Source organism: Garra rufa, chromosome 19 (assembly GCF_049309525.1).
Source record: "Garra rufa chromosome 19, GarRuf1.0, whole genome shotgun sequence".
Lineage (NCBI taxonomy): Eukaryota > Metazoa > Chordata > Actinopteri > Cypriniformes > Cyprinidae > Garra > Garra rufa.
Genome location: NC_133379.1, coordinates 6,468,678 through 6,479,449, shown reverse-complemented (window position 1 = coordinate 6,479,449; position 10,772 = coordinate 6,468,678). Strand labels below are relative to the sequence as shown.

The window sequence follows — 10,772 nt, the reverse complement described above, 5'->3', positions numbered from 1 at the left end:
AAGAAACATTCTTTACATATCTCTGGCGTAAAATAGACACTTATCGGTTTGACACCTGCTCTTCCATGCTGACATTTGCAGTGTGAAAAGTTCAGATATGCTTTTAATAAATCCATTAGTCAGTGCTTCAACAATGCAATGAATTATGGCTTTAGAAAGAGATAACAAAAGGGTTAATCTTTTTTGTTTGCCATCTCTTTTACCCTCCCCTCCTTCATACCCCTATTTACCCTCCCCTTGTTCACACAGTTAATGTTTAATTTTTCTTATGTGACGATGCCTATAAACACATTGATTATGCTCGACCTCCTTTGCTGCGCTCACACCATCAGCACTTCGCTGTCCTCTCCATCCAGTGCACACCTGACATCTGCAGCTGAAGGCCAGAAGACATGGCATTGGCACTACGCTGGCTGTGGGTTAACAGAAACTACTTCATCATCTTTATCACCCCATTTCTTATATTGCCCCTTCCACTGGTCATCCCAGGACTGGTAAGTGCTATTTTTGCTTGTGGTGAAATACTCCTTGACATGACATCTTATGCAAAACTGTTTATATTTTTTTTTATGAATTTTGAAAAGCCAAATGACTTAAAGGGATAACCCAAAAATGAAAATTTGATGTTTATCTGCTTAACCCCAGGGCACCCAAGATGTAGGTGACTTTGTTTTCTTCAGAAAAACACAAACGAAGATTTTTAATGAAAACTGGTGCAGTCTGCCAGCCATATAATGGATACGGATCGGCACCAAACCTTTAAAAGTAAACAAAAACATGCACAGACAAATCCAAATTACACCCTGCGACTCGTGACGATACATTGATGTCCTAAGACACGAAACGATCATTTTTTGTGAGAAACTGAACAGTATTTATATCATTTTTTACCTTTGATACACAGCCATCTGTCCTGAGCATGAGTTTAGCATCCGGCTCGTGACATGTGAACTTTAAATCGGTTTCTATGTAAACAATGAGTGTTGTGTTCATGTGACAGAACGCTTACGGTGTTTGCGTATTCTATGTCAGAGCGCGTTCACATGTCACGAGCCGGATGATAAACTCGTGCTCAGGACCGATGGACGTGGCTGTGTATCAAAGGTAAAAATGATATAAATACTGTTCAGGTTCTCACTAAAAACGTGTCTTAGGACATTAATGTATCGTCACGAGCCGCAGAGTGTAATTTGGATTTGTCTGTGCATGTTTTTGTTTACTTTTAAAGGTTTGGTGCCCATCCACTCACATTATATGGCTGGCAGACTGCACAATCTTCGTTTGTGTTCTGCTGAGGAAACAAAGTCACCTACATCTCGGATGCCCTGGGGGTAAGCAGATACACATCAAATTTTCATTTTTGGGTGAACTATCCCTTTAAATATGACAAAGTGACATCTGCACATTTTAAATAATAAGCTGAACGATGGCTGAAATATGCACTGTTCTTATTTGAGAACACTGTGGAACACAGGACACTATTTACACAGCTTGCAGAGGTCATCCTCAAGTCACAAACAAAGAAAATAAAGTCATACTCAAGATCTGGAGACCAGGTTACTACGCCCTAGAGAGCTTCAGCTGAAACAATATTAAACAAAACTGGATATTTGACTCAAATATTAATATTATAATGTTAATAAAATAATTTTAAAAGCCTTTACACAACATCATGCACCACAGTATACTGCCATATTCTGTTGTAATATATTATAATTATTTTGCATACATAAAACCATAAGATATTGGAAAGTTTAACCTTATGAAGTCTACTGTGTTATATTTGATACACAATTAAAAAAAAATGTACATGCCTTATGTTTTCTGATAGTTTATACTTTTTAGCAACACAAACTAAATTGTGTTGAAAAAAAATATTGACTTTCAAATTGTGGTACCTGTGTCTTCTTGTGGTGAAATCTTTACAGATTTTTTATAGAGTAAACAATAACCTTTAGTAATTTTTAATATGAACACTTACTTGTTTGAAGCAACCCAGGATTACTTGATTATCTTAATATCAAATTTAGAAAAATATATATTAAACCTGCATTTAATCAAACATGATTAAAATATAAACATCATGGCCCGGTTTCACAGACAGGGTTTAGGTTAAGCCAGGATTAGGCCATTGTTCAATTAGGACATTTATGTAGTTTTTAGAAATATTCCTTAGGTAAAAACATTACTGTTGTGCATCTTGAGACAAAACAAAAAATCGGACATATTTTAAGATCAGGCAGTGCAAGTTTCTTTCAGCTGAAACAGCTCAGACTTACATTTTAGTCTAGGACTAGGCTTAAGCCTTGTCTGTGAAACCGGGGGTATATGCTTTGCCTACTATGCTTTTAAATATCATCTTACTAAGTCATTTTATGTAAGTAGACTGCTATACTGTCTTGTTACAAAGACTGAAACGTTGGTTTACATTACAAGCTATCCAAATGTCATCTTACTTTTAGGCTATATAAATATCTGCAAGTGCAAACTGCATATTTTAGCTCAGTTTGGGCCTCCAAATAACCCTTATGATAAAATGGAGGGGTTTTACCTTCTCTGGTGTGAGCTTCATACACTCATAAAAATAAAGGTGCTTCACGATGCCATAGAAGAACCTTTTTTGTTTAAATGGTTCCATAAAGAACCTGAAGAAAACATCTGAAGAACCTTTCTGTTTCACAAAAGGTTATTTGTGGTGGAAGAAGGTTATTCAGATTATACAAATGTAAGAAAGAGATGGTTCTTTAAAGAACCTTCGACTGAATGATTCTTTAAAGAACTTTTGACTGAATGTTTTTTTGTGGAACCAAAATTGTTTCTTTTATGGCATCGCTGTGAAGGACCTTTTAAAGCACTTTTATTTTTAAGAGTGTATTCTCATCACATTGCATTATAAGGGCTATAAACACTTCATGTATCAAATATGACACTCAACAAAAGTTGAGTCTAAAGGTTTAATAGACTATTACATAAAAAAATTGATTTTTCAGACTTTTTTTTATATGTTAAACATTACAGAGTTAACGAGATTACACTGCCTTTTCTCTAGTGATAAAATTCCTCCATAAAATGAGACCATCCATAAAAGAAAATGTATTAAAATTTGTTTATAGTCGTTTATGGTCAAGGGTTACTTTTATCAGCATTCTACAAGCTATGGATGAGTCTAAATAGGTCATGAAGAGATACAGTAGTGACCCCTAGTACCATCACAAGATGTGATAATTGATCCGGCAATAGATAGAACTAAATCCCACCCTTTCCTCGTCTAAGATGAAAGAATTCCTGTATCTAAGATTGTATCTTGAGATGTGTTATGCATCTCATTGACATACAATAATTCTCTTCTATAGAAATGTGCCCTTCTGTTACTCGAATAGATGATGTATTCCCTAGTTCACTTACCGTGTGACACTTCTGTTCTTCAGGAGGCAAAATGTGGTTTTGTCATCATCCTGATGGCGCTGTACTGGTGTACAGAGTGCATGCCGTTGGCCGTCACTGCTCTGCTGCCTGTCATCCTCTTCCCAATGATGGGCATCATGGAGTCCGGAAAGGTATCTTACAAAAAAAAAAAAAATCATAATTATCAGTATCATTATCATTATATATCTAAACAAAATGGACAAGCAAACTACTTACATAGCAACTCATTATTTAACATGTATATGTTGTCATAAAAGAAGATTCATTGTATTAAGCATTAAAGACACAGAAAGTACTTTAAAATAACAAATGATTACATCACTGAAAAGATTTACCTACATCAGCATGACATCTATTTGTAGAAGCGTTATCTCTAATGATTCAAGAACTTTATGGGCCATAAAAGCAGTTTTTATGAACATGTCGGAACAGGTCTTCAAACAGACTGTAATCTGTCTTTTATATTCCTTATCTTTATATCTTTTGAGAGAACTGACTGATTTTAGGTATTCAGCCTAATGAGCCTGTCAATAAAGAAATACAACCAAAGCACATGGCACTGTTTACCATATCCCACAATGCAATGCTCTCAACTTGAACAATGAATAATCTTGACTGGCTTTCTCAGGTTTACAACGCAGTTTTACACAAAATTGGTTAAAACATGTAAAGTGACTAATGTTATTATCAAGCTGGGTAAAAAAGATCTATTTCTCGATTTTAATCGATTCTCATTTTTATGAAACAATATCAATTTTTAAATCCCAAGTATCGATTAGTTTTCAGTTAATGAATGAAATGGAAGCGTGCTTCCCATTTAGTAAATCGCATTTAGCTTTGTGCTTTGTTACTTTTGATATAAAACAAAGTCTCAGATTTCAAATTCTGTCTGTTTCTTACAATATAGAGTGTTTTCACAACACGTCATCAATCGGCCAAACTGGCAGCTCTGAACATAAACAATGCCACGGAATTGAACGAAACGTACATATTTCGCTGATTATTGCTGCTGAAAATGATCAGTTATTCTCATGTTCGGGGCTAGTACTAATCGTTTAGACCGGGAAAAACTTTTGAAGTACTATAAACTGCCAAAAGTTATAACAATCAATGATAAGAGTGCAAAAACGTGTCTGAGGAACAAACGGCATTTATGGTTGGTCCAACTGAACCAGGATTTCAAGGGCAAGAATCTTAACAACATTCTTGTTTGTTCTTATCTTCGGTCAGGCAGGTAAAATATTAGGCTAATATCTTAAAGAATACTGCTTGTACATATCTTTACCAACTAGTTTGTCAAAATATCGCACCTTTTTCTGCTTACTAAGTCCTTCTCCATATGATTTACAGTAGCAGCTTCCACACGTTTTTTTTTTTTCTTCTGTGGTTTAGACAGCATAAATTTGCAGAAAATAACATATTCAGTAGTACTTATACTTAACTATGTAATCCGTGCTGTAACTGACCAACTGACGGAAATGCAAACCCTCTTGATCAATAAATACCGTTTTGGCGTTATTTACTATGGTTATATACTACCTGGCCAGGCTGGGAGACCAGCTAAAACCAACTACTTCCAGCCTAAACCAGCTAAGACCAGCCAACCAGCCTAGGCTGGTATTAGCTGTTTTTTTCAGCAGGGTGTATATAAATCAGTTCATTCCCAGATAGCACATGTATGTCTACAAGATGTCTGTTAACGATTTCTTGATCTGGAAAGCATCTGCTGTGTACAAACGTCTGGCAGACGTCTGTAAGATGTGCGTTTTACATACATTCTAATTCATAAACATCTTAAAGACATCTAATAGACGTCTATTTGACATCTGATAGGAAACATCCAATAGACGTATTGCAGAGGAGCAAACTACGTCTTGCAGATGTAATTGCAGATGTCAAATAGACGTCTCCGAGATGTATGTGCGCTATCAGGGTTTTAACCCCTAATATTACAATATAGTACCAGCTTATTCTCATGTATGTCTTATAGCATTAGTTGAGAGCTTTTTTTCATTGACTGTACCTGATATATATCCAAAATAATCAATATTGAATAGAACTTGTAAATAGAAATCGAATCACGAAATTTGTGTCCATACCCAGTCCTAGTTATTCCTGAGAGGTTAACTTTATACCACTGATTGAAATATTTACCACTGCATAATGCAGTTTCGTATACTATTTTGGAAAAACAGTAGATAGATAGAGTCCCTAAGGGGAGCATTGTACTTTTGCATCCACTCACAAAATTGTACAATTTTTTTGCAAATATGTTCCCCCAGAAACTTTTTATTCAAACGTTAATCTTTTGCATCCTCTTAGAAATATTGTTGCAAACGCAATGGAATAGTTTGTGCATTTCACGGAGGAACACAAAGTTTTCTAAAAGTTTTCAGAGAGACAAAAAAAAACATTGAAATATTATATTTCCTAAAATCTATTTTTTTTTTTTTCCATCACCATGTCTTTTTAGGGGCTCTACAGTCAACAGCAGGCTTTTATTGCAATTTAAACCCAAGCCATGTTGAGCAGAACTAAATGTGTAACTTACTTTGTCTTTCAGGTATGTGTTGAGTACCTAAAGGACACCAACATGCTGTTTATTGGGGGTCTGCTGGTGGCTATAGCTGTTGAACACTGGAATCTCCACAAGCGCATCGCTCTGAGTGTCCTCCTAATTGTTGGAGTTCGCCCTGCTTTGTAAGCTCATACATTAAACACTTTTAGCCTACTTTATTTTTGTCCCACCCTCACACTGACCTGTCTGTTCATTTCTGCAGGCTGATGATGGGGTTCATGATCGTAACAGCCTTCCTCTCCATGTGGATCAGCAATACGGCCACCACAGCCATGATGTTGCCCATTTCTCAAGCTGTTCTTGAACAGCTCAGTGCCACAGAGGCAGACTCTGATGAGAAAGAGCTGAGGGAAGGCCGAGATAACCAAGCGTTTGAGCTGGCAGAGGTCAACCTCAAACAACCTATAGACAACATCACTGGAGACAAACCCAACAGTAAGTCTGACACATTTTTTTAAATGATTCTGCTGATTCCGTGGACACAGTTGAAATTGTTTTATTATTTGTAATGTTAAGCTGTATAGACCCTAGTCAATGTAGTGTAATATTCAATTTTTGACAGGATAGTAAATGAGGTTGTGAGGGATAGAAGTGCAGAGGTTAGATATCGAAGAGAAAAAAAAGTTCATTAGACAAAAACACCATAAAACAATTTGGAAAGTTTTCCGTTAAGAAACTACATGATCTAGGACCGTTATCCAGTGCATTCCATTGTAAAGACTGTAAGTCTATCCTTTACAGCGTCATTTTTATCCATGTTCAATTTAATATGACATCCCGATTAACGGTGTGTTTATGCCATATCATAATTACTGTGATTATGAGATACCAACTTGTAAAATGAGTTCATTTCCTCGTAGAGCTCGTAATTACATCTCGTGAACTGGAAATTTTCTGAGAGCTTGTATCACCTGACTACTTCAGATTGAGTAGGTGCTATGTTTAGGCATTAATAGTGCGATAGTTCAGAGTCCGAGGGTGTGAACCGCTCTAAGTTGAACATCACGTGTTGTCATCTTGAAATTACAGTAATTATGACATGGCATGAATGCAGCATAAGGTCTATACTATCTTCAATATCTCATAAAGCTTTGAATTTGTGTGATTTCATCAAATGAGCTTCCATTACGTGTTTCGAAGCATTTCTAAATTCCAAAGGTTTGCCACAAAAAGGTGTTGATATGGCAATTTAGGTTTAGCTGCTTTTTATTTATGATATAATTATACACTACCACTCAAAAGTTTTTGAACAGTGAGATTTTTTTAACTTTTTTTTAAAAGTCTCTTCTGCTCACCAAGCCTGCATTTATTTGATCCGAAAGTACAGCAAAAGCAGTCCAATTTTGAAATATTTTCACTATTTAAAATAACTGCTTTTTATTTGAATATATATTAAAATGTAATTTATTTCTCTGATCAAAGCTGAATTTTAAGACTCCAGTCTTCAGTATCACATGACCCTTTAGAAATAATTCTAATATGCCGATTTGTAGTTCAAGAAACTATTATCATTATCAATATTTAAAACAGTTTTTTTAGGATTTTTTCATGAATAGAAAGATCCAAAGATCACCATTAATCTGAAATAAAAAGCTTTTGTAACATTATAAACTATACCATTCAAAAGTTTAGAATCAGTAAAAATTTAGTTTTTCTTGTTTATATTCATCAAAGAAACCTGAAAAAAATTATACTCAGCTGTTTTCAACATAAAAAAGAATAAATGTTTTTTGAGCAGCAAGTCAGAATATCAGAATGATTTCTGAAGGATCATGTGACTGGAGTAATGATGCTAAAAATCTGCTTTAAAATTACATAAATAAAATTTTTAAATATATTAAAATAGAAAACAGTTACTTTAAATCATCAAAATATTTCAGAATTTTACAGTTTTAAAAATCTTACTGTTCAAAAACTTTTGACTGGTAGTGTATGTATATTAAACTTTTATTAAAACATCTGCGAATGGTTTATAAATGTCTTTGGCAATCAGTCGCCGGCATTTATGTTTCAAAACAATTTCAAAGGATAAATCATTTTGCGAAGCGGTTTTAAAAAGTTTTAAAAAGCTAATATTGACTGCAATCGATAAGTGGCGCCATGTTTTTATAGGAAACGAAAGAGTAAAAGTGTCAGCAAAATGACTGGACTAAAAGTGCGTTCACGTCATGTCGTAATTACCATAATTATGACATTCCAAACTTGTAAAAAGCTTTCATGTCCTCATGGAACTCATAATTACACATTATAAACTAGGAATTCTCTGAGAGCTACGGCTTGTATCACCTGACCGCTGCAAATTCAGCCTATTTTAGCGTTGATATGAGTCCGAGGATGTGAACAGCACTGAGTACGTCACGTGTTGTCATCTCGAAATTGCGGTAATTACAACATGACGTGAACGCACCTTTATTCCACTCATTTCAGTGACACTGTCACTCTCTTGATTCACATAAAAGCTTGGCACCACTTTGCATCTCAGCTATCAATTGCAGTCAAAATCAGCTTTTTTAAACTGTCACTATTGACCAAACAGAATTAGAGGTAATAGCCTAAAAGCACAGTCTCAAAACTTACACTCTACCTGTTCTAAATCTTATCAGACAAACCAGATCTGGAGGCAGGAATCGACGCACTCTCTGAACGCAGGAGGCAAGAACGTGAAGCGAAGTACCTTCGTCTCTTTAAAGGAATGAGTCTATCTGTGTGTTACTCCGCCAGCATTGGAGGAACTGCCACCCTAACGGGCACCACACCAAATCTTATTCTCAAGGGCCAAATGGATGAGTACGTTTGTCAAGTATCCTGTTATTTTAAGTTATTTTTAGAGCTGCAAAACGATTAGTCGCGATTAATCGATTCAAAATAAAAGTTTATGTTTGCATGCTATATGTGTGTGTGTACTGTGTATATTTATTATGCATATACATACTCACACATACATGTATATATTAAAGAAAAATATGTTAGATTTATATGTAAAAAATATCTATATATAACAATATATACAAGTGTTTGCATAAAAATACATGAGTATTTTTTTAATATATACATATGTGTGTGTGTGTGTGTGTGTCTTGTTTCCAGCCAAAATATCTAAAAAAAATTTTAATCAAGAAGGATTTTCTAGACAAGTAAAAATTATTGTCTTGTTTTAAAAAAAAACAAGTCAAAATTAAGTGTGTTTTTGCTTGAAACAAGAAAAATAATCGGCCAATGGGGTTAAAAAAAATCTTGTTTTCTGTTTGAAATAAGTTTTTTTTCTTACCCCATTGGCAGATTATTTAGCTTGTTCTAAGCAAAAACTCACTTAATTTTAACTTGTTTTTTTTTCTGAAACTTTTACTCGTCTAGAAAATCCTTCTTTATTTAAGAATTTTTAGATATTTTGGCTGGAAACAAGACAAAAATAGTATGAAAAGCATTTTTTGCAGTGCATAATAAATATACACAGTACATACACACATATAGTATAAATCGATTAATCGCGAATAATCGTTTTGAAAAGTTAAAAGTTATTTTAGCTAAAGTTGTTTTAAAATATTATTAAAGTAGTTCAACAGTTAGACCTACAACATAAAAAATGTACATTCAGTAATGGACCCAAATTATAAAATGCTAGTCAGGTCTCTTCTTACACATATTTGTGCACATTTTTGCAGCATTTTTCCAGAAAACAATGACGTGATCAACTTTGCCAGTTGGTTCGGTTTTGCCTTTCCTAACATGGTCCTGATGCTTGCGCTCTCTTGGTTTTGGCTGCAGTTCATGTACTTGGGTTTTAAGTAAGTAACTTGCATGCTTTACATTAAATTAGTGTGTCTAGAACATGAAGAAAGTCGATTCAAATTGAGGTGATTTTGTTTTTCAGCTTAAAACAAAGTTTTGGCTGTGGTGTGAAAAATGAGGGAGACAAAGATGCTTACAGAGTGATGAAGAATGAATACAAGAAGTTGGGCAAGATGTCTTTTGCTGAGGCCGCAGTGCTTGTCATTTTTGTGATCCTGGTGATCTTGTGGTTCACACGAGAACCAGGGTTCATGCCAGGCTGGGCTACTGAGCTCTTCAACCAAAATGGACAGTGAGTAAACTTGAAGTAATAGTTCACATAAAAGAAAAGTTATGTTCCTTGCATATTCATTTCTTTCTGCTTTGTGTTCTGTGAAGATTCGTCACCGATGGCACTGTGGCCATTTTCATGTCAACCCTTTTCTTCGTCATTCCATCTGAGCTAAATTTTTCATGTTCAGCCAGTGCGAATGATGAACATGATGAAGAAGCTGAAGAAGTGGAGGAAGGTAAGATGCTTCATATTTGAACAGAACATGCTGTCAGTTTAAACTAGGTCTTAAACCAGGACTATCTGTTTTATAAAGGAGAAGAAAAACAGAAGAAGGACAAGAAGAAGAAACTGAAGAGTACTCCCACTCTTCTAAACTGGAAGGTGGTACATGAACGCATGCCCTGGAACATAGTGCTGCTCCTGGGTGGAGGATTTGCCTTGGCAAAAGGAAGTGAGGTAAGATGATGCACATTACAATGGCAATAAATACATTTATTAGTTATTTACACAAAGTAAATGATATTCAAAATAATTAAAAGTTCATTTAGATTAAAAAAAAAATCATATTACCTATGTCAATTCCTAAATATTACACAGGTTACATATAATATAATATAATATAATATAAATATAAAGTAAAAATCATTTTCTTGTTTTCAAAAACAAGTCAAAATGAAGTGAATTTTTGCTTGAAACAAGCAAAAT

At 34.8% G+C, this 10,772-nt stretch overlaps 1 protein-coding gene across 1 annotated transcript; it reads left to right on the top strand.

Moving 5' to 3' along the window:
• The first annotated feature begins 306 nt into the window (after nt 1–306).
• On the top strand, nt 307–10,547 carry slc13a2 (solute carrier family 13 member 2). Its single transcript, XM_073824790.1, has 9 exons — nt 307–494; nt 3,429–3,557; nt 5,990–6,126; nt 6,207–6,439; nt 8,608–8,791; nt 9,667–9,789; nt 9,876–10,085; nt 10,172–10,302; nt 10,381–10,547. Exons 1-9 carry the CDS (start codon nt 393–395, stop codon nt 10,530–10,532), a joined length of 1,401 nt encoding a protein of 466 aa, XP_073680891.1. The 5' UTR covers nt 307–392; the 3' UTR covers nt 10,533–10,547.
• The last annotated feature ends 225 nt before the right edge of the window (nt 10,548–10,772 follow it).